This window comes from Euprymna scolopes, chromosome 2 (assembly GCF_053919585.1).
Source record: "Euprymna scolopes isolate OS-2025 chromosome 2, ASM5391958v1, whole genome shotgun sequence".
Classification (NCBI taxonomy): Eukaryota; Metazoa; Mollusca; class Cephalopoda; order Sepiida; family Sepiolidae; genus Euprymna; species Euprymna scolopes.
Genome location: NC_136483.1, coordinates 129690431 through 129714177, shown reverse-complemented (window position 1 = coordinate 129714177; position 23747 = coordinate 129690431). Strand labels below are relative to the sequence as shown.

General features: G+C 30.4%; 1 protein-coding gene across 1 annotated transcript in view; it reads right to left on the bottom strand.

The window, feature by feature from the left end:
* Positions 1-23747, bottom strand: part of LOC145296070 (RING finger and SPRY domain-containing protein 1-like) — a 181030-nt gene that overhangs the window by 94643 nt on the left and 62640 nt on the right. The window contains exons 3-5 of the mRNA XM_080142191.1: positions 14242-14407; positions 7212-7338; positions 1470-1531 (exon numbers count right to left, since the gene is read on the bottom strand). Of these exons, the coding sequence (XP_079998317.1) occupies positions 1470-1531; positions 7212-7338; positions 14242-14407 (355 nt within the window). The remainder of the gene's footprint in view (positions 1-1469; positions 1532-7211; positions 7339-14241; positions 14408-23747) is intronic.

The window sequence follows — 23747 nt, the reverse complement described above, 5'->3', positions numbered from 1 at the left end:
ATTAGTTTTGCTTATGGAAATGCACACAACTTTACTGGGCAAACCAATCCACTTACAAAATGGTTGATATGCCTTAGTATGGTTGTGTCCAGGATTACAGTGTCAGGGATGGATTTTTTTTTTTATTCTCCAAAAGAAAAAAATGCAGTTTGAATATTAGCAGACTTTAAAATAAATAGAATATTTTGGAATTCTAGAAATTGGAGTCATTATTTTTTAAATAATTTTTAAAATCATATAAGTAGGAGTCCTTTGACCCCATAATTTATAAATAGACATTTTTCATATAAAATAAGTGCGATTATTTTTAATAAAAAAAAACAAAAATTGTTGTTCATTAATGTCAGCACAAAATATCTAATTTTGAAAATTATTTAAAAAAGTACAGAGTGAAAATTCAATGTTTATTTTCTAAATTTGTTAAGGACTCTTAGTTCCATTAGTTTGTTTTATGGCACATCAACCATTTTTGGGTTATTTCATGTGTAACATTTTATAATATCATGGTAATTAGAAGTGATGTGTGCATTCCTAAATTTTAAACCTTTTGTTTAAATCTATTTTTGAATGCCTTTCAAACATCACTGTTTAAAGGAAATAATTTAATTCTCCTGACATTTAAATCTGGGTCATAATAATTATTTCACTTTATATTGACCATGTTTGTAACTATGTGCATCAATTTTATTGTTATTTTATTATGTTTTTTTTTTTAAATAATTTTGAAGAATATACTCACTTTTATTATTCTCAAAATAATTTAGTCAAAAACCATGCACACAGAACATTATTTTTAGTGCAAATTTTAAGATTTTATTAAACAGCATCATCTTTCCAGTTTTTTTCAAAACAATCTGTTCAAAAGTAATATAGATTAGCCATTTTTTCAGTAATTTCTTTGGAATTATAAACAAAATGTTAAGAGTTAAAGGCCAAACAATTAGAACGATTTTATCTTTTAACAAATATGTATTTTGATTATTAGACATTAATCATGAGATGCATAAAATGCAACAGTTCAAGTAAAAATAAAAATAAATTTTAAAAAACTGTATATGTGTCTTTAAAAAAAAAAAAAAAAAGATTGAAAAAATGTTTACTGGTAATATTTTCATCAGTCAATGTTTTTGTCATATTTGAAAAACTATTTTAATATTGATTCTACAAATAATTCTATTTCACTTCTTTGTGACAAAGGATCCCTGAATGTATACTTGAAAGAAAGATAATGAGGGGAAAATTTAAAGAACTTGACCAGGATCAACTGCTGGATAAATTGTACTCATTGACTCATAGGTCACTGCTTCTTGAAAGTTTTAAAAAGATTCTATTATGAATCATATAGGCATTTTACCAGTGGAAAGAGTCGAGTCTTTTGAACCACCTGAAGCCATTGCTCTTGCAAAAAGGCAAAATTTATCACATCACATTGAGAAAATGAAATACTGCCCAAAGACATCAAGACTTACCATCATATTGGATATTAAGTAATCCAAAACATCATTTGTTAACAGCGATATACTGCTTGGTCCTGAAGAAAAAAGGAAATGATATAGCAGAAGTTAGATTCCCATGTTCATCTCAGGCAGGAATTCCTTATCAACAAGACAGACATCTTAGAATTTCATGGAGGATAATACTGATCATAGAAAAGATTAAATTAATACATATTTTTTTTAATATTGCAGAAAATAAAAGTAAAACTAATTCAAGTATTTGCCTATGCTTTTGGTCAGCAGAAAAAAAAAAAATACTGACTATCATAATCAGAGTACTGATGACCATATTAGGATTTGTGAGTTGGGTTTCTGTAATTTTTCTTTTTTTTCAGACTATATAAAAAAAAATGCATAGACCATTTACATTATTAATACTAGTAAATATATATTTTCTTTGGTTGAATATTTTTGCTAGTTTAGGAGAATGGTATAATAACCAACAAACACTATAACAACAGAACAGATACATCCCCTCAAAAGAGGAGAGGGGGTATGCCAGGTAGAATGGTAAGACCAAAAAACAGATACTACAGTAACCATGCCCACACAAAAGAGAGAGAGAGAGCATTAAAAGATAAACAGGTAAATTATAATAATAGATTTGACTTCAGATACTAAAAAACTAGAACATCAGTGATGTAGTTAGAATTATTATATAACATTACCCTCTTCTGAAAGGGGGAGCATATTAAGAGTGTCATCCTAATATTTGGACAATTTTGACACTTGACCAGATTTCATTCATTATTGTTTGACCACCCTTTTTATCAGCTTCATTATGTCATGACATCATCATCTTGTACCAAAACTCTCCAATAGGATTGGATGCTTGTTCCTAGTTTTTGTAGTACTTAGTGGGAGATAGCAATTATCCCTCAGCTATGCTGGTATGTATCAATATGAGTAAAGTCTTTGCTAATGTCACCTATATTATATAAATAAATGTATATTATAGAAATACTCGATCAGAAAAGACATATATATATATACTAGCTGGCAGCCTGGCATTGCCCGGTGGTTGTACAATATGTTTAAAGATATTTTAATTCATGCAGATTTATTATTTATTATAGAAGAAATGATTTGCACCGATTTTAAATGGTACCCCTTTTTTATCGTAAACTGAACTCATTAATAAAAAAAAAATTCAAATAAAATGGTGAGATACACCTGGTCTTGAAAAGGGGATCGTTTGATCTGTAGTCAAATACTCTATCACTAAGCTATATCTCCAGATTATGATAAATTTCTTTTTTTAAGAAGAAATGAAATTTTATTATCTTCTTTTGCAGGTTTAATGTAAAATATTCCCTCATAAAAATTATTCTTTTTTATCTTTAAGAGAGAAAACCTATTTTTAAGATGGGATTTTTTCGATTTCCGATACTTATCAGATGAATTTCTGTACAAAACATATTTAAGAACACTGCCAGATATATAAATCAGCTTTGTGTGAAATTTGCAAAAGATAAGCTCGGTCATTTCGGAACTTATCAGAAAGGAACTCACTCACACACACACAAAGTGACTTTTATATAATATAGATATATTTAAAAAATATATTTTAAAAGAAAGGTAAAAAGTAGTGGTGGGACGATTAATCAGAATCGGAATCGTTAATCGTAAGAATCGTGTATTTTGGGAGGTATCGGAATCGGAATCGCATCGTTAAAAAATACCTTAATTTTCCGATTCCTTCATTACGATTCTTTTAGTCTGATGTTGAAAAAAAGAAAAAAATGTCCTGATATTTCTAACCACAAGAGAGAAATGTAGCATGTTATAAAAAGAAACCAAAGAAATTCATTACTAACAGGGCAATGCTTAGTGCCCCCTCCCTTACAAGATTCATTCATTCAGATCTATTGTAATCAAAACTACAAAAGAGTTAACCTGAAAAGAAGTATGGAGGGCTCTACATTGCGAGTAAAAATTAAAAAAAATACACTTATCTTTTTGGCGACTGTTTTTTTTTTTTACTAACAAATCTTCTAGTAGTGAATGAAAATGCTTTTTCAACTTATATTTTCTTAAAATAAAACGAGCAAAGTCAAATTATTTAAACAGTAAAAAGTTTAATAGAACAATATACTTTTTTTTCTTTTTTTCAAATAAGGCTTTTGAAAGAAATATCTCTAAAATGAAATTGATCACGTTGTATTATTTCACAAAATTTTGACAGTCGGCTTCTTTTGAAGTTTCAAAAAGAATATCATTGGAATTATATTAGAACTACACATGCTAAGTGGTGGTTTGCGGTTAAGGTATTCAGAAAATGAAAAAACAAAAACAATTATTTTGCTATCTCTTAAATACAGCTTTATATTTAATTTAAGCTACTACTGGGTAAGTCAATTTTCAAATATTTTTTTTTTTAAATTTACATTCTATTAAAATATTCAGCTCATGAAGCAATGAGATATATTTTTTGGAACTTCTTTTCAGATTCCCCCCCCCCCAAAAAAAAAATAAAATAAAATATGGCTGAATCCAAGTTGAGCGTTACAAATTTCAGAGAAATATTGGTTTTAATTTAGATTAAATAACATTTTTGGTATGATTTTACTTTAGGGCTCGTCTCACGTTCGTATAGAAAAATACATTTTTGAAAGTAGATTTAGGTGTGCTGAAAACGCCACTCCATTCTCGAGTAACTCTTTATAAAATACCTATTTCGAATTTTGTTTTTATCCCGAAAAAATAAAACTTATTCTAAAAAAGACATGGGGCTTATGTTTTTTGTACCCCCCCCCCCAAAAAAACACCATGAACTTTATAAACAATCAAAAACATGTGTTAGATGCTTCCTTCGATATTTTAAAAACTATTGCCGGTCCCAATTTTGAATGCAATATTTGTTTATAACACACCCGAAATTATATGAAAATTAAGATTTTAAAGGCAAGTCATGGTAGTGTATTATCGACATTTACAAAAAAAAAAAGAATTGCCTTTCCAAAATTATCCGCAATTTTTAAAAATTAATTTCCATCTAATTTTAAATTGTCCGCGAAAGATTTACTACGCTTATGTCACTTTAATACGAGTGTGGGTGCACATATGGCACACGAATAGCCTTAGTGTGCACTCGAGCGTACCTTAACGAAAGCTGTAAAATGGCTGAAAATAGTCTGAGGGTTCAGAGGCTCATACCCACTAGCGTAGCTAGGGGGGGGGGCGGTCAGCCCCGGGTGACAGCCATAGAGGGGTGACAATCCCCCCCCCTCCAAAAAAAATTTTTTTCAGCCAAGCTTAGGTGCGAAAATAGAATTTATTTATTATATATTATGGAATTTTTACGTTTTAATTTAAAATCTTTTTTTAGAATATTATAAACTCTTAAGAAAATTAGTCATTGCAAAATCTTTTGTCGATTTTTATTGAAAAATTTTGTACTTATGAAATCAGTTGATGACATTTCATTTTTTTTAACTGTGGAAAAATGAGAAAGAAACCATATATACATGGTGCTCGGTAAAAATGGCACTGGTAAAAATGGCACCGGTAAAAATGGCACAAGTGAATAACTAGGTAAAAATGGCACCAAAAGGTGCTACTGAAGCTATGGGGTCCCAAATTCTAACCTCATTTTGGGTTTTGTAAAAGTTCCTATTTTCTTGCCGTCAACGAGGGCAGAGTTAGACACAAGGTCGATTTTTAATATCCAGCCCCCCCCCCCCAAAAAAGGGTCAGTTTTCATCGGAACAAAAGATTACAATTACCTCAGTTTAGAAGCATTGTTTGTCTAAAGGTTCTTATTTAATTGCACCCCCACTAGGGCAAAGTTAGACACAAGGTTGGTTTTAAATCTGGGGAATATCCAGCTCCCCAAAAAGGGGCATTTTCGATCGGAACAAAAAATTACAATTACCTCAGTTTAGAAGCATTGTTTATCTAAAGATTCTTATTTAATTGCACCCCGCGAGGGCAAAGTTAGACACAAAGTTAGACACAATGTCGGTTTTTAATCTGAAAATTAGCAAAATTACCAACTAGTCACTCAGAGCAGTTTTGTTAGTGAGGGTCGAAATCGCAGTGTCTTTTTTTTTTTTTTTTTTGCCTAAGTCACCATCTAGGTGTCACCAATTTTTTTTAACCCTCCTTAACTTCAAAGAGTAAATACAATATATACAACTAAAAAAATAATTGTTAAAAATGCTGATTCTATTCATGAAAAATTCTTTTAACTAGAAATTAAAACTTAGGTAAAGATAGCTGACTGACAGCAACAGGAGCACTGGTTAACTACTGAACCACGTGGAAAGGTGTGGGGGGAGGAAAAAAGGAAATTAAATGATGATAATAAATTATGATAACCGTCTTTGAAAGGCACTAAACTCCTAAAATTTACTTCTTTAAAATTTTAGGCGGCATTCCCCGGCGATTTTAAAGAACTCTCTCTCAAAAAAAAAAAAAAAAAAAATTAATTTTTAAGGTTTGGGAAAGATATATTTATTATAACCGAATTCCTGTATGAAGACTGGATCTACTTTATTGGACGTTAATTTGTGAGATAAGTAATTTTTCAATGTTTAATATGTTGTTAAAGTTTCAATTATCAATTAAATTTTTTTAATTGCGTTTTATTTTCAATTTATTTAAAAAAAAAAAACAGGGTTTAAAATGTATTTTTCAAGGTAACAAGCTTCGAAAGAAGTCTAATTAAAAAAAAAATCACTTAATTTTTAATTTCGACAACCCTGAGAATTTAATTATTAAAAAAATATTGAAATGTGACATTTTTTTTAACATTTCTATTAGTTCAATTAATTTTCTTTCAATAATTCATTTCACTCAACAAACTTCACCATTTTTTGTTTTGTTTTACTTTTATCTTTTTCTGTAATTTTGGTAATTATTTTTGCTCAATTTTATCTAGTATTTCATTTGTTTTTATAGTGGTATCGTTTTTATATGTGTTCCTTTGATATACCCTATTTCAAAATTAGTTTGGCTAAACTTATTCTTTACGTAAGAACCAACGTGTAAAAGCAATGAAAAAGTAAGAAAAAACAATAGGTGTTAACTACACTTTGTGAATTATGCACGTTCATTTATAAATTATTAAATTAAATATTTATCTTTTTTTTATATTTAATTAGTATATATTTTCTTTCTCTTCCGCAATATTTTTTTTTATTTAATTCATTAAATCTGTTAATTATGAGGACCAAAATAATGAATTGTGTTAATTTATTCTCTAATTTTCTTGTTTTTGTTCTGTTATATAAATTCTATTTTATTTGTTTTTGCTCTGAAGGATTAATTCTATTTTCTTTGTTTTTTTTCTTCTGTATTCCAATTAAGTAAAATAAATTTTGCAAATTTTTCCGTTTAGTTTGCTATATAATAATTTTATTTAAACCAAAACACGACTGTGTAGGCATAAAATATCTCTTCCAAAGTTAGAGAACATATTTGGGAACTACCCGACCATAAGTATAAAACTACCTGGTATATTTCAAAACAATAATTTCCTAGGAATCGGAATCGGAATCGTACTTGGTATCGGAATCGTTAATCAATATTTTCCTGGAATCGGAATCGTATAAAAATTAGGAATCGTCCCAACACTAGTAAAAAGGAAAAAGAAAGGAGGATCAAAATAGAGGAAGAGAAAGAAGAGGAAAACACCAATGAAGGAGAGCAAAAATGGATGAAGATTAGTGGAAAAAATGATAGGAAAATAGTGAAGTAGGAGTCTGAACTTACCAGCCATTTTCTCTGCCAAGCATCCCAAAATAATACAAAGGTTGCGTTGGGCCCTTGGGCTTTTAAAATTTCCATCACACCCATCTTTGGACAGCTTTAGAAGTTTGGTCAATTTTAAAGTAGTTGACTGATTGTAGAAAGAAATGGAAAACATGAAAACTATTTAGAACAAAGTTTCTTGCTATTAATAGATGCAACATAATCTTCACAATGCAACAGTACATTTGAAAATGACAAAGTATGCACGCACACCAATTCTTTTAAAAATTGTATGACACTCAAAATTTGACGTAGAGTAATTCTTTTAAAAATTGTATGACACTCAAAATTTGATGTAGAGTAATTCTTTTAAAAATTGTATGCAACTCAAAATTTGATGTAGAGTAATTCTTTTAAAAATTGTATGCAACTCAAAATTTGATGTAGAGTAATTCTTTTCTCTATTGTTTTTGTATTTAACTTTTTAAACAAAAAAATTATATGCCCATGTTACTAGAATGCAAAGAATATGTATTCCAAAAGACATAATGATTAGTTCATTAGTTTAGGAGTTTATCCTATTAAATGAAATCTCCCTATACATACACACACATACCTAACTTTATCCCCTAAATATTAAAATTCACAGAAAAAATAACTGACTTGATTGATAGATTTGATCCTGTTGATAGATTTTGTGTTGATCATCAGGAGCCATAAATGTGGACATGGATAAATAGTGTGCCTTCCTACCGGAAAACTTATTTAGATAGGATGATAGTCAAGAGCGACAAAATTTAGATTGTGTCCTGCATTCCACTAGCTAGGTCAATAGGACCATAAATGACTTATGGCTCAGTTGGACTTTGAAAATAGGTTTAAACTAACCAGGTATTGGAAGTTGAATATCTCCTTGCTGGAGATACAAGACTTTCGAAAAAACTACGACTAATTATACAATGGGCTTCAGGAGTAAGTAGTGGATTAGCTTGTGAACTAAGATCGGAACCTTTTTCATCAAACATGCTCAGCATCCCATACTAGATAAGGCCAAGGATTTAAAAGAGAAACTAGTCTGGATGATGGCTAGGAGAGAGATTCTATAAGCAGAATCTACAACATTAATGCTATTGAGCATTACAAGAGCCAGGTAGTTAGGGCTAGACAAAGGAAAATTTCCAATGAAGCTGTTAATTCTGGAGGAGGAGGAGGAGGAGGAGGAGGAGGATAAGGAAGTTTCTCCTGTAGTTCAGATAGGTACATGGGAAAGGGGAGCACTAAGAAATCAATTTGGGAGATCTGCAAAGGATTTCAGGAGCATTTTGAGATATGCTCTACTCAACTTACTGGTCATGGATTTAGTAACTATTTGGCCGACTCTGCCCCCACTTCAATGCAGCTAGAACAGCTGGTTGCAAAGGCAGAGTTATAGAGTGAGAGATTCAACAGCACTGCAGCAGGTTGACTGTAACAAATCGCTGGGACTTGCTTCTCTGCCCTACAAATTGTATTTAAGGCTGTTGCAATGATTCTGACAGATGTGTTCTACCATTGGTTTGACCTGGGATAAAACTCTTGTCAAGTCACCAAGGGAGTAATCACCTTGCTGAAAAAGTGCGATAGGTATGATGATGAGGAACTAGACAATTACAGGCTGATACACAGAGTTAAAGATTTTGGCCAAGATTTTATTAAACCGGTTGCAGAGTGTAATCAAAATTAATGAAACTTGAGCAGAACTATGTTGTGAAGGGGAAGCCAAAACAACTTAGTTGTCAAATCCTAGAGAGGAGAGAAAAGAATATGGAGGCCATGCTAATCAACTTAGATCAGTCCAAAGTTTTTGATAGGGTCAATCATTGCTTCTATTAGAGATAGCTAGTTTTAAATTGGATTTTCACAAATGGATCTGTTCTGTATCGCCCACTGATGGCAGTGGTGCTAGTAAACAAAAAGTGTTTGCAATCTTTGGCTATCTTCCAGCCAATGCTTCAGGGCTGTTCACTGTTGCCATTGCTCAACATCCTTGCGTTGATGCCACTACTATGCAAATTAAGAGAAGAGGCAAGTTCAGCCCTAAGCAGAATCACTTTGGTGAATGACATCACTGTGTCGTTCTTCTAAGACAGAGACACTCACACATTATGAAATGATCACATAGATTAAAATCAACTACATGCTGGGAGTGATTCAATTGTCAGTGTATGACTCGAACTAAGCCCCCAGCTCAAGAGGAAGTAGTCGGAGATATAGTCAAAGGTATTCAATGTCCATGTGTTGTTACACCAAGAGACTGGCTTTCTATAGTCAAACTTTTACAAAGGAATCTACGTGGAACACCACAGTCAGTAGTGCTTTTCCCAGTAATTCATAGGCCAAGTGCATCGCAGTTCATCAGAAAATGCAGAAGCAGGTGACCTTTCTCAGTCTTCTAGAAAAGAACTCCACAATGAAGCAACTAATGATTTGTTCGTTGAGTGGTTTGGAGAAAGAGATCTGCTCCAAATGAAGTAAGCATCTACCACTAAGCTGAAGGGCCGATCAAACAAAGCTTTTAATACTGCTTCTGTATTCAGTATTCATTTGATTTTCTCAAAGGTTTTATGGCATTCCGTTTAAAGTTTAAATTAAAGTCTGTTTAAACTTGTGTTTTTTTTTAACAGTTCTGTTAGAGGTGTGGCGAGACTTGCAAAACCTTTATAGAATCTTCTATAATATCCTGCTATGCCCCAAAATTGCTTTACACTCCAGACATTTCTCGGCACTGGATAATTTTTTTATGTTGTGGATTTTGGCTTTTAACCAAGTAATTTTTCCATGGCTCACCACATGTTCTAAATATTTAACTTCGACCAACACTTTTGGGCAAGTTAACCTCGTCACTCTCAATTTCTGAAATATTTTCTTGATTATTTCGACTTGTTTTGTCCATGTGTGATTATATATTACTATATCATCCACATATTTGCCAGTGAGACACACGTTCGTGAACCTCACAAACATTACCTGAGAATTTCTAATTCTGAATGGCATTACTCGATATTGATATGCTTCCTCGGGGATGACACGTATTGACATTGTCTTGGCCCACTTGGTTAAACAGATCACATTTCATGATATATTTTGCTCGGCCTATCTTATCTATACAGCCATCTATCCTGAGAATTGGATATGGATCTGCCTTAGTAATTACATTTATTCTACGACAGTCAATACAAAATCTCACTGCCCTATCGGCTTGTCTAGCAGCACGTACAGTGATGCCCATTCACTCTGGCTAGGCTATATTTTGTCCTTTAGCATTCATTCCACTTCCCTCCTCATTGTTAGCTTTTTCGACTTAGACAGTAATTGGCTTGTCCTCCTTCAGATCCACATCATGTAACGCCACGATTGTGCACTTGGGTACCTATGAGAATAAGTCCTTATCTTTAATGCTTTTAATCCTTGACCCCCTTCCAGGAGGGGGGAGGGGGTGACATGCAAATTTGAACTCCAAGTTTCTCAGGATCTCAGAATTATTTAACTTAACAGGCAGATCCTTTCTACATAAACCTCTCATTGGCAGAGCCCCGATTCATGGCTTCACTGTAACATGGTGCTGCTACCAATGATTTTTCTTCCGCCCTCCTGATAGCATTACAAGTTGATTTTTTCCTTTTTAGATAATTGTTATTTTATCAACTTGCATGAAAAGAGCTATGTAAAAGATGCTTAAAACCGTTTTAATTATACAAATACCATCAGTAGTTCAAAAGTTATAAGAATTTTAACTGACAAAATTTATTTTTTTCCATGGACATTTTTCTTTAGAAAAAGTGGGCTAAATTACGGACCTCAACATTTCAAGAAATTCAGTAATTTTGCCACCATTAATTTATTTTTCAAGTTATTTTCATGAAACTTGGCAATCTTATGTAAAATTGTATGCTCTTTCTGATTATGCAGTCAAATCTGATGTATCGCTTTACCATAAGCCATGAATTATAAATTAAGAGGTACAAATTTCAATTATTTTTTAAACTGGTACATGGTATCATACAGTGGGTGTCTATTTATGAACAAAACTAAGTATCATAGTTGTATTTAAATACAGCTTTATTGAGAGTAGGTATTTAACTGCTTCCCATAGAGCTTAATCTAGGGTGTAGCCATTGAATGCCTCAAGAGCATTCATAGCCGGTATTTATTACTCCTCTCAAAGAAAGGAAAATATTGAGTAGATATGAATTAATCTCAGAAGTAAATTGAAGAAAATTTTTCATATAGATTTTGAATTTCTGTAAAAGATGGAAATTTCTATAGTCGACCAGAACTTATGCAATTTGGGACCAGTCCAATTTTCAAAATAAACTCCTGATTTACATTTTGTAAATCCTCTCTATCTAGCCAAAAATGTACCCCTATTTTCTGAGTTGCAGCCATAAATTGTACTCTACATGAATCCTTGAATGTAGCTTCCACAATACTGGGAATCCTGATAAGCAACAACTTCACCAGTTGATGGTAATTTTAGTAATTTCTATTCTGTCGTTTTACTGAAAATGCAACTATGTAAACAAAGAAATAAAACAGTAAATTTTTACCTTGTTTCCACCTTTTACATTTTTCTTTAAAATGACTACTATTAAAGGTTTTCGGATATGTTGAAAACGAATATTGCATTTAAATTTTCTGTAAATAAGTAGTTTTCTGGATATTAAACAATGTCATTTCTTATGTTACCGCTGGTGGCTATCTTAGTACGCGCGAGTGCACAAACTCGAAACTGCGCAAACGCGCATACCAAGATGACCACCAGCAATAACATAAGAAATGACATTGCTTGATATCCGGAAAACTACTTATTTGTGGAAAATTTAAATGCGATATTCGTTTTCAGCATACCCAAAAACCTAAACAGGTAGTTATTTTAAAGAAAAATGTAAAAGGTGGAAACAAGGTAAAAATTTACCATTTCATTTTTTTGTTTACATAATTGAATTTTCATTAAAACAACAGAATAGAAGTGACATAAACAAAAAATAAATCAACACTTCTTTTATAAAAAATGCATCACAATGAAATTCTTTATCGAACCGCCTAATTTTCATGTTTGGAAACCAAATATTTTGTTATTAAAAGTGATTTTTAAAACAGCGAGAACAGATACCTATCAAGGGTTGACATTATTTTAAAACCCTAACCCTTGATATGTTTTTTTATGCATTTATTTCCGTGATAGCTAAAAATTAGTTGGTTTGATAGAGAATTTCATTGTAATGAGTTTGAATTGTCCCCCCACTTTTTATTATGATTTCTCTTCTGTTATTTTACCGCACCGAGATAATGTTTGTGAAAATTTATCTAATATTAAAAAAAATGAAATTATTAATTAAAAGTACAAACGCATATTTTATTTTTATAAATAAGATATTTAAACGGAAAAGATGTTATCATATGTAAATACTATCAGGCCAACTTAAGGTTGTATTTTTGGGGACATCACATGGCAAAAGAAACATATCAAGATCATATCATGTCTCGCTTTTTTCACTTCAGTTTCCTATAGACAATCTAAAATGCAACAATGAACAATATACAGTCACTCAAACACAGAAGCAAGAATAATGTGAGGGACATTCCAAAAGTAATGCCTCCTATTGCTTTTATTCCACCTGAATGGATCAGAGGAGATTGAAAATTGCATTATTATGAAGATTGAATTTATACATTCATGACCCGAAAGTTTCATCTCTGTTACAGATATTGACGGTGTGAGAGACTAAGAAAGCAACCCCTGTCATACGCATGCACCAGAAGCAGAGATGCCTCATCTGACAAGTTAGACACTTTCACTAATTATTCCAGCTTATTGTCATTAATCAATACATGAATAACTTTTGGTGCTTTTTGTTTTAACTATCCATTAATAATAATTTTTTTCAAATAACTAAATAATTGTATTTGAGATTTTCTAAGGGAGGAAAAACCTAGTACAGAACTACTCTAACTCATTGAAAAACGAATGCATTTTTGAAAGAATATTGAATTGCAGGTTTTAAATTATAGAGATTTCTTCTGAAAACACTGCTCTTCTATCTCCAAATTCATAATCAAAAGCCATCATGTAGTAAACCTATCTTTTATCATATATAACTTGTGGGCATCTTTCCAAAATTAAATAAAACTAGTCTTTATACATGCAATTCAGACATTTTATTATTAATTCAAAGTTTTCTTCACTGAGAAGATAACTGAAATTTCATTAAAAGAAATTTATTTTTTTTAGAGAAGTACTGATCATAAGTTCAGAAAATAACATCAACAAAATATTTTGGGGCTTATCATAAATTTCCCCAAAGTTTTGCAAAGCTTAATGCAGAATGTTTCCTGATTGGATAAATGGTCTTGTTTGATTTAAATACTGTATTTGATTTGGTTACCATATAAAACATAAAAATGTTTTTGTTTTCAAACAAACATTCAAATAAAGGAGTGTCTGATATAAGTTTCAGCATATTAGAAGGAAAAAAGATTTCCTTCATCAACAAGGGATTGGTATAAATTTTTCTTGAAAATTTTCATTAACTTTTTCTTTTATTTGTGTGTGTGTAATCATGTGAGAAAAATATTTCTCTTTTATTTATAACAAGGTTAAACAGTTTTATTCAACTAAGTTTTTATTTGAAAAGATTTATTTAGAAAGAAAACAGATCATGGTTTTCGTTTATGTTCAACCAGTGCTCCAGTAATCAAACCAGGTTGGTCATTTTCTTATGTGAACAAGAAAAAAATGTCACATTAACAATTGTGAAACTTTTTATGGTTCATTAGTCAGTCTGATTTTTTTTTTTTTTTTTAATTCCGTGTAATTGAATATAACACAATAAGAACAGAAAACTCAGTTGATGTTCTATTTTTAGATTATGCAATGAAGAAATTTAGGGTGTCAACTTTTTTTTAATCAGGAGAGAGAGATAAAAATAGAACAAAGGAAAAGTAAAGAAAAAATTAATGAAAAGAGAATTAAAAAAAAAAAAAAAGGAAAAATAATACATTATGGACATACTTTGGAAGGCAAGGGACATTGGTCAAGAAGAAGGGTAATGACTGCAGCCCCTAAAGGGTCCTCCAATGGAATGGACTGGATGAGAGAGGTGACCACTACTAGCCACCCCTTTTCCTCTTCAGCAATTTTAGGGATGTATAACATTGATTGAGGGGGTTCTTGGTCACTGAAAAAATAAAAAATCTTTTTTTTGAAACGAGAAGCAAGAATATCAATATGAACAGTAAATATGTGATTACTTGAAAAAAATCTGAAGTTGTGCTCATCCAACATTTCATTTGGAAATCATTAGAATTGATAGACATTTCTTGATTGTTAGGCAGCAAATGTTAACTTTTACCATCTTGATTGGAAAAGCATTGGATATGTTAGAAATAATTTTTATCAATTAAAAACAACCTTTCTTTTAAAGTTTTAGTTGAGATGACACTATTACAAGATATAGAAAACTAGTTAAATTTAAAGTCCTATGCTAATTACATTGGTGATCTTTTAAACTAACACATTTCAAGTGAAAACATTACATATGTATGTGTCACAGCTAAATTAGAATTTCAAAAATTATGAAAAATGATCCATTAGAAAAATAATTACAAGTAAAATTTATTGAATTATCAAGTTTTATTATGTTTTAATGTGGAAGAGTTGTACGGCCAATTCAGTATAACAAGCAAGGAAGTTAAGTTAAAGGTTCACCATCTTTAAGCATGATATCTGAGAACATAATTGTGGCTGATTTTTTTATTTATTTTAAATACTTTTAGTTTTAGTATATGTATACAAATTGCAATTTAGAAAAAAGTAATGGGTGTAGCCTTGCATAGACATTGGGGGGGATGGCTTTGTGCACTATGGAGAGACAACCTTTCATTTTTATAAAACACTTTTCTTGGGATTTCTGAAAAGAAATGATTTTCACTTAAAATATACCATACTATCAAAGGACCTGGCATTGCTCAGGAATTAAAGTGATCCTTTTATATTAGATCAGGGGTTGAGAACCCTATGGGTCAGACGATATTATAATGACAAATCAGGGCCGGACGAAGGCCATTGATAAAAAAATTAAGGAAAATTACATATGCAAACCCTTGCCAATCTAAACATTTAAAACCATAATAAAAATAAACATTGAGAAATCAAAAAAAAAAACAAAGAAAAGAAAATCTAAAATAAAAAAAATAATTTTTCCTCAAAAGAACATCAAAATATTCCAAAATGAAAAAAATCAAAGTGAAATGAATGAAATAATGTTTGAAACTATCATTGAAAATTGTACCACAAACGAACCACACAAACGAACCACGAAACACATATATCCATACAAAAAGTTGCAAGCAAATACACTTACATACAGATGTGGTATCATCCTACATATTCATGAGGCATGCATGTATAATGTGCATATGTTTAAATGTCTTTAGATTTCTGTTACCTCACATGTTAGTCCCTCCCTGGCCTCTTTCTTGTTTCTTTTACCTTTTAACGTAGCCAAGACTGATAACAAATATGTATCCATTATTTGACAATAAAAGATAAGGAACACAACTTAGTAAAATAGGTTCATGAAAGATAACTGGCAGGTAGTCTAATATTTGTAGTGCACCAAGACGTGTAGCCATTATATGGAAAATGACAACAAATTTCAATTGAAAGTAGACAATATAGTATAATAGAGATGTGTCGACAATTCTTCATATTCACATTTAATCACAAGTGTTGGATAGACATAAAAATAATGTACATTAATAGGTATCACAAACTAGCCTAGTTTAGGATGCGAAAACTGGTAAATAAAGTTAAATTTCCTTTAACTTCAACTTGCGATATCTCGTTTATTTTTTTGGGTTATTTTGATAAAGTTTTGATTTAAATAAAATTTAATCTTTTTGCTTTATAGATATACTAGCGGGGGTTACCCAGCGTTGCCCGGGTGTTTGGAGGTGTGTGTGGTTTTGGGTAAATCAAAACTCCGGGGGGGGGGGGGGGGGGTAAAATAATAAAAAAACAGTTTTGGTAGGTGAGTATGAGGATCGAACCCGAACCAGAACCCGAACCCTTGAGGCAAAGTTGAAAATTAAAGTGTGAAAAAAAAAAAAAAAAAAAAAAAAACGTGTGACGTTAACCATTGGGCCACCGCGACATACAAAGGAAACACGTTTGAATTTATTTAAGTATTAAAAACAGGTGCCCGCAATAAAAGTTAACTCTGCTGCTTCTATTTGACCTAATTAATGAGGTCAAATAGAAGTCACGCAGTTAACTTGGGTCTGTTTACCCAACTTTGACTGGTTTTTTCCCCAACAGACGTTGGGGAAGGGGAAACCATCTTCCCATTGTCCAGATTGATTAGCAATTGTCTGATATAAGAGGAGTTTGTCCCCACATTGATCAAAGCTGATTGCTTCTGGACGTTTCCCGCCATGATGCCGAGAACACGTCCATTTGAATTTAGTTTCACTTTATTTATACTAAAAAGCAGGAAAAACAGGGGACAGAGCGAAATAGCGCGAATCTCATAGAAGTTGACGTAAATAAATGTAGAGGCGACCCGCATTCCCAAATCCTAAATATTATTATCTAGGGGCTATATAAACAGTTCTAAGCGATCGTAATCCCCCCCAGGACCATCGGCGAGAAAAGCCTTTGCGAGACGTACACGAAATGGTCACACACATTTTGCCTTTTATATATATATAGATAATTCTTTTTCTTGTGTTTTTAATAGTTTTTTTTTCCCAGGCTACTTCAAGTCATGTCACTAATTTTGGTGAACGCCACTTTATTTTTTTTCACACAAAAAAAAAAATGTTGGTGTTTTTCAAATTTGGTACGCGCGATAGTGTGAGGCTCTAGGTATTAAAAAAAAAAAAATAGTACCATTTAAAAAAAAAAAGAAAAAGGTCACGTCAATATGGTGAGCTTAAAAAAGGGTTTTAAGTTGTTTTTCACAAAAAAAAATCCAACTTGAAAACTTCAGTGAAAGAAATATGAAAGAAATTCAGTTGAAAAAATTCCAAAAATCACACCATTTTGTAGAGGAATGTCTCCTCTTTAATAATCTGTTGGTGTCATATTACTACACTCATAAATCAAGGAGCGCCACTAATAAAAGTGACTGTACCTACACATCGAGATTTACAACTTAATGTCAAGTGACAGAAGTATCATCACGAAAATCAACTGTCAGCATGAAAGAGCTGCACTACAAACAAAAACGTAAACAAACAACTTGTTTCACTATGGATATATCAAAATTCTTAGAGGAGTTTGTTTTTGCTTATTTAAAAGTTATAGAAAGTTATTGTTTAAAATAATATTTTTAGTACATCAATAAAAGAAATGAAAATTTACAATTTAAAAAATAATGTCAGTTGTTTATTTTCCATATCTTCTTTCAAACTTTCATATGTTCTTTGCTTTATCTTCTTTCGGTTGAATAAATTTCAGCATTGCTACATTATCTTTCAAAAATTAAACTGGATACATTTTAAACCAAAATACATTTTTAGTCGTGTGTGACTATGATGGAAATTTATTTTTTCATTTTAAAAAATGTGCCTCATTTTTTTGTTTACTTATTTAATTCTCCTATGTTCTGTCGGGCGTTTTTGATATATCTAACATTTTCTTAAATTATTTTTTTGTTAGACTGTACAATTACATTACTTAAAAAAAATTAACAAAATATAGCTAAGTTTAAGTTACGTGCAACAAGTCATGTGTAAATAAAAAGAAATTAATTTCACATAAAAATATGCATTTTTGATAAATTTGAAAATTTTGTTAAATTATTTTTTAATTACACTGTACAGTATTTAAAAAATAAGAACTGAAAATATTAAAAGTTATGTGCATGTGGCGCGTAAATGAAAAAATTAATTTCACTGTAAAAATCATTTTCTTTTTTTGTTTAATAATTCCTGAGATGGTACTTCTACAGTTTATCGCCGAAAATGGAGACATCATTTTTTTTTCGCGCACCTGTCGTTAAAATCCGAGGGAGAAATCAGTATTTTAAACTATGATTGAAGTTAGAAATAAATAACAAAAAAATTAAACTAGATATTAATTACTTCCGGAAAGAACTATGAAAAAAAGTAAATAAAGAAAGTGAAAGAGAACATATATCCGTAATTATTTAATTGAAAATGTATCGATTTAATTAATGAAAATTTTTTCGTGAAACATATATTTTTTCATGAAACATATATATTTTATTATTAAAAACAGAAAATGAAATATTTTTTATTGTCTAAACTGGGCGAGCGCCATTTGAAAACCAAAACATTTACTGTATAAAAATTTATCAAAATATAATTGTAAAAACATTTATTGAAAAGTTTGTGTAAGAAAATATAATTTTAATAAAACAATTTTATAATGAAAGCAACATTGGATTTTTATAAAATAGTGGGGTGGGGGTGGGGGGTCCGAACAAATAATTTTAATGAAACATTTTTTTTGAATTAAAGCAACTTTAAAAGTCAACAAAAAATTACTTTAAATGAAATCGAAAAATCATATCTAGTTTTATTTTTTTGTTATTTATTTCATGCTTTAGTCATAGTTTAAAATACTGATTTCTCCCTCGCATTTTAATGATAGGTGCGCGAAAAAAAAAAATGGCATCTGCATTTTCGGCGATAAACTGTAGAAATACCCCCAAGACCTATATGTTCTTTCAGGTGTTTTTGATAAACTTGAACGGAGATATCTCAAGGTTGTGTTCGGTGTCAAAATCAACACCAGTGGAAATAAAGTTCAACTGGAAGCTGCTTTCTCTGACTACTTGAGAAGAAATCCAGTTAATTCATTTCCACCTCCAAAGCAACAAAAAAGAAGTCCCTTAGTGAATCTGATGAACATTCAGATAACTCCTGCAGTTGTGATGAAGAACCATCTCAGGATATTTTCAGTTATGAGCATCAAGGACAATGGGTTGCTGTCTACTATGACACCAACTTTTACATTGGCCAAGTCATTGAGGTTATATCTGCATCCAGCGCTGTAATAAAATTTTTATCGAAACCAAAGATAAAAAAGATTTTTTGGATGGCCTTTGTCAGATGACATTGCACAAGTAGAGTCAGCATTTGTTTACAGATGGGGTTTTGAGGTAATGCCAGTTTCAAGTGATGGTAGGATTTGGAGTGTTCTTGATATATCTACCTAGCAGAAGCCTATGAAACAATTCTGTGAGAATATCAATAAAGAAAGAAATTTTAGTAAGACCTCTGCCTATAAAATATCTTACTTGTTTACTTGTCTTTTAAGTTGAAAGTTTTTTCAATGCTTAAAAAAATGACTTGTGACCTTTGTATAACAAATTTCTAAATCTTATTGTTGTCGGTCCTTTTTTGGCGAGTTTAAATTCCCCAAAGTAAAAATATTTCTGTGGCAAAAAGTTTTGTTATTAGAAACAAGACAAACATTTTTTTTTTAATTCCTCACCCAAAAATTAGTAAAGTTGCAAAGTTTTAAGCTTCTACCTCCAATGGTTACATTTTTAAAGCAATTTCAGTAATGTATACTTTTGACTCATTTTTTTTTTAAACCCTTTTTACCAAATTGTCTGTTCGACTGCTTTTACATGGTCCACAATTGAGTGGTTTTATCAATTTATAATTAAAAGAAAAAATTATCTTGATTTATAATGTGTTATGAATCATACTAAGAAGATTCAATACATTAGCTATTGAAATGAAATTGATATGAACAGTCAAAGTTGCACTTCTGTGTCATATTTGCACTTTTTCCCCCGTTGGTAGTGGAATTTTGCCTAGTGTTTAGGTTGGTTTCATCTAATAATTATTGCTTTCATTAGTATTCATTTTCATTTTCCACAAGATGACATTACATGTATAAGGATTTTTCACCTGTTAGTAGCTTATATTTTTAGTTTACTATGAAATTTGGTTTCTGGACCATGATAGCAAATTTTCAACTTTCCGACAAATGACCATAACTTGATGGCTAATTGAGCTACCAAAATAAATTTGGTACTTTTCTTTATGGTTTACAAAAATCTATATGACCACATCAATTTTTTTAGATATAATGAAAATAAAATTTTGGTTTGGGATACCTAATATTAACAACAGATGAATTTAATAGTCCAAAAAATATTCAATTGAAAACTTGCAGGTTAAGAGGCTGATTTTTATATACAAATCTAGGTTATCTACTAAGAAGCATGGTAATATACCATTTTCTGCTTCTTTTATGTAGGGTCAGACAGTTGGATATATTTTCTAATCCTTTCTTCATTTTTATCTGAAACATAACAATGATTTTAACTTTAAATCTACTTTATCTTTCCTTAACTTAGTGTTGTTTCTAACTGGGTTGAAATACTTCTGTTTAATAGGTTTCTTTGCCAAAGTCACATGAGCAAAATAATCAATTTCATCCACAAGAGCGGATCCTGGGGTCAAACCCTGTCAATTTTCATACCTAAGGGTCCTGATATGATGTTTACTATGTTGCTGGGGAAACCTCAATTTGAAAGTTTTAAGGAATATGGAATGATTCCTCAGTTGCCATTACTCTCAGGTTCAATCTGATCCACACGAATAAGTAGTAAGTGCCAGGGTCTTATCTAGAGGTTAAAGAGTACGAACTGAAACCAATTCAGTTGGTATATACATATTTACATTTCAATATGAAACAATTTCTATCTTTCCTAAAGCTGTGGATTAAAAATGGACAATGTAGATTTAAAAATGAAAAATATATAATCAATATCAAAGTCTATAAATACAAATCAATATTTGAAAATTACTGGAGAAAAAAAAGAATTACATAAAAGTTTATACAATTTGAAATTGTTAACTTGCAGCATAAAGCTTTTACTGAAGTGGATGGATTCCTTAAGTAGGAATTGCTTTCGATTGTACTATCCCCACAAAAACCTTACATTCTTTCCTAACTCATTTAAATAAACTCATATCTTAATTTGTGCTAAAGCTATTCACAATGCTTAAGGGAGAGGCGATTTCTTTGTAATTTTTTATCAATCTAAAACAGTGATATATATTATTTATAGAAAAACTGTATAAAATCATAATTCTATGAAATTAAAATTTGATTTCTCCTCCTTTTCGCTTCACTAAATTATTTTACTTAAGTGTGTTCAGTTCATGTTTGATTCCCCCCTTGTTCACTGATCTATGTCTTAAGGTTCTTCCTTGTTTAAAAATATCTACTAAAGGTGTGTTGATATGTATATGTATCAGAAAACTGTGTTATATGTTGACCCAAAACTTGTGAGCAAAATTTGTCACAATGAAACAATCGGAGAGCATGCATAAAACCAATGATAGCAAACGTTATTGCTAGGACATTTTTTCATGTCTTTGAAATTAGTATAAAGTTTTTGTTTTGTTTTTAATACTAGTTTGATATTACAGTTTAATTCATGATATCATAGCAATGTAAGACTTCTGATATTGTGACTACCATATTCTAATAAATTACCATTGAAACAAAGAACTGTTGAATTTATTTTAATAAAATATATAATTCAGCACAAGATCATGGATTGGGTCGATAATTCACTGTTTATCTTAATCTTCAGTAGACCCATTCATAACCCATCTTCCACCACGTTCATAATATCCAATTATCATAATACTACATTTACTCTATGGATTTAAAATATTTAAAATATCCCCAAACATGGGTGTTCCACAATTTAACCAATTAAGAGAATGGGAGTTGTGTGTCCAAGGACCCATAAAAAGCAAGTATCAAAAAGCTGAATAAATCAAATGTCATATACAGGAATGGAAAAAAATGGAAGACATGCAAGGCATACAATGTGATTGATGTACTTCGTATAGTTTTAGTTTTCATTTGAAAATGCAGCGAATATGCATTTTGAAGAAGAAGCTATATAGATAATTCTTGTTTGCATTCCTTTCTTTCCATCCCAACGATGTTTAGATGAATAAATAAAGTATATCTTTTAATATTTTTCTTTTAAATTACCTCACCTGAAAATTGATGACTATTTAAAGTTTTGATAATTTCCTTTTTTTTCTTTTTTTTTTTTTAATTAAATCACTTTATTTTTAATATACACAAAACATATATATAGGAAAATAGTACAATAAAATTATAGATGAATAATATCAAACATTAATTTTTTTAAAATTGTTGATAAAATAGTGATGCAAATTAAGTATACAAATAACTGTTTGGGTCTTTTTCCTCTACTAATATTATATATATATAATTTCAAAAGACTATTTTGTTATCTACTAATATTAGGTATATATAATTTCAAAAGACTATTTTGTTATCTACTAATATTAGGTATATATAATTTCAAAAGACTATTTTGTTATCTACTAATATTATATATATATAATTTCAAAAGACTATTTTGTTATCTACTAATATTAGGTATATATAATTTCAAAAGACTATTTTGTTATCTACTAATATTAGGTATATATAATTTCAAAAGACTATTTTGTTATCTACTAATATTATATATATATAATTTCAAAAGACTATTTTGTTATCTACTAATATTAGGTATATATAATTTCAAAAGACTATTTTGTTATCTACTAATATTAGGTATATATAATTTCAAAAGACTATTTTGTTATCTACTAATATTATATATATATAATTTCAAAAGACTATTTTGTTATCTACTAATATTAGGTATATATAATTTCAAAAGACTATTTTGTTATCTACTAATATTATATATATATAATTTCAAAAGACTATTTTGTTATCTACTAATATTATATATATAATTTCAAAAGACTATTTTGTTATCGATTTAAATAACAGTAAACCATTTTGATAGTAATATAAGTGTGTGAAATTAAAAAACAAATAAAATTACATTAATTCATTTAGATATTTGACAATTATGAAAAGTATTAAGAAAAAGAGGAAACAAATTGTTTTGGTTTCTTTATTGTGTACATTTCTGTTTGGCATAAGTGAAATTTATGAATAATTGAACAGTAACAGATATCCATTTAATCTGCGCATTTTATGATAAAAATTATTTCAAATTTAAGCACAAAAGACTAACGAATAGGCACATCTAAAATGCTTTTTCAACATAAGTCTGGCAGTAGACCAAGGAGAATTCAATTTCAAACTTTGTAGCAACAGACAGACAAAGCATCTTATTCTTAGGAACAATTTCAAGAGAGTTTCGGCTACAAACTTTAGTCCTGTATGTTTTAAAAAGTAATTCAATTTTTATTTTATTCTACAATAACATTTAAATGGTACTCTTTCTTTCTGCCAACTTTCAAAACAGTACAAGATCCCACGAGAAAATTAAGACCCCCCCCCCAACCCTGTCCCCCAACTATTTCTGGTGAAGTTGGAACAAAAATGACAATTGAGAAACAATTTATAAGCAGACACTTGTGTTTTCTTGTAAACAGATTTGTATAAGTATATAGCAACTATGATGAAGTCAGTAACAGTAATATTTATTTTTAATTTTTCGATGGGGTGGGGGG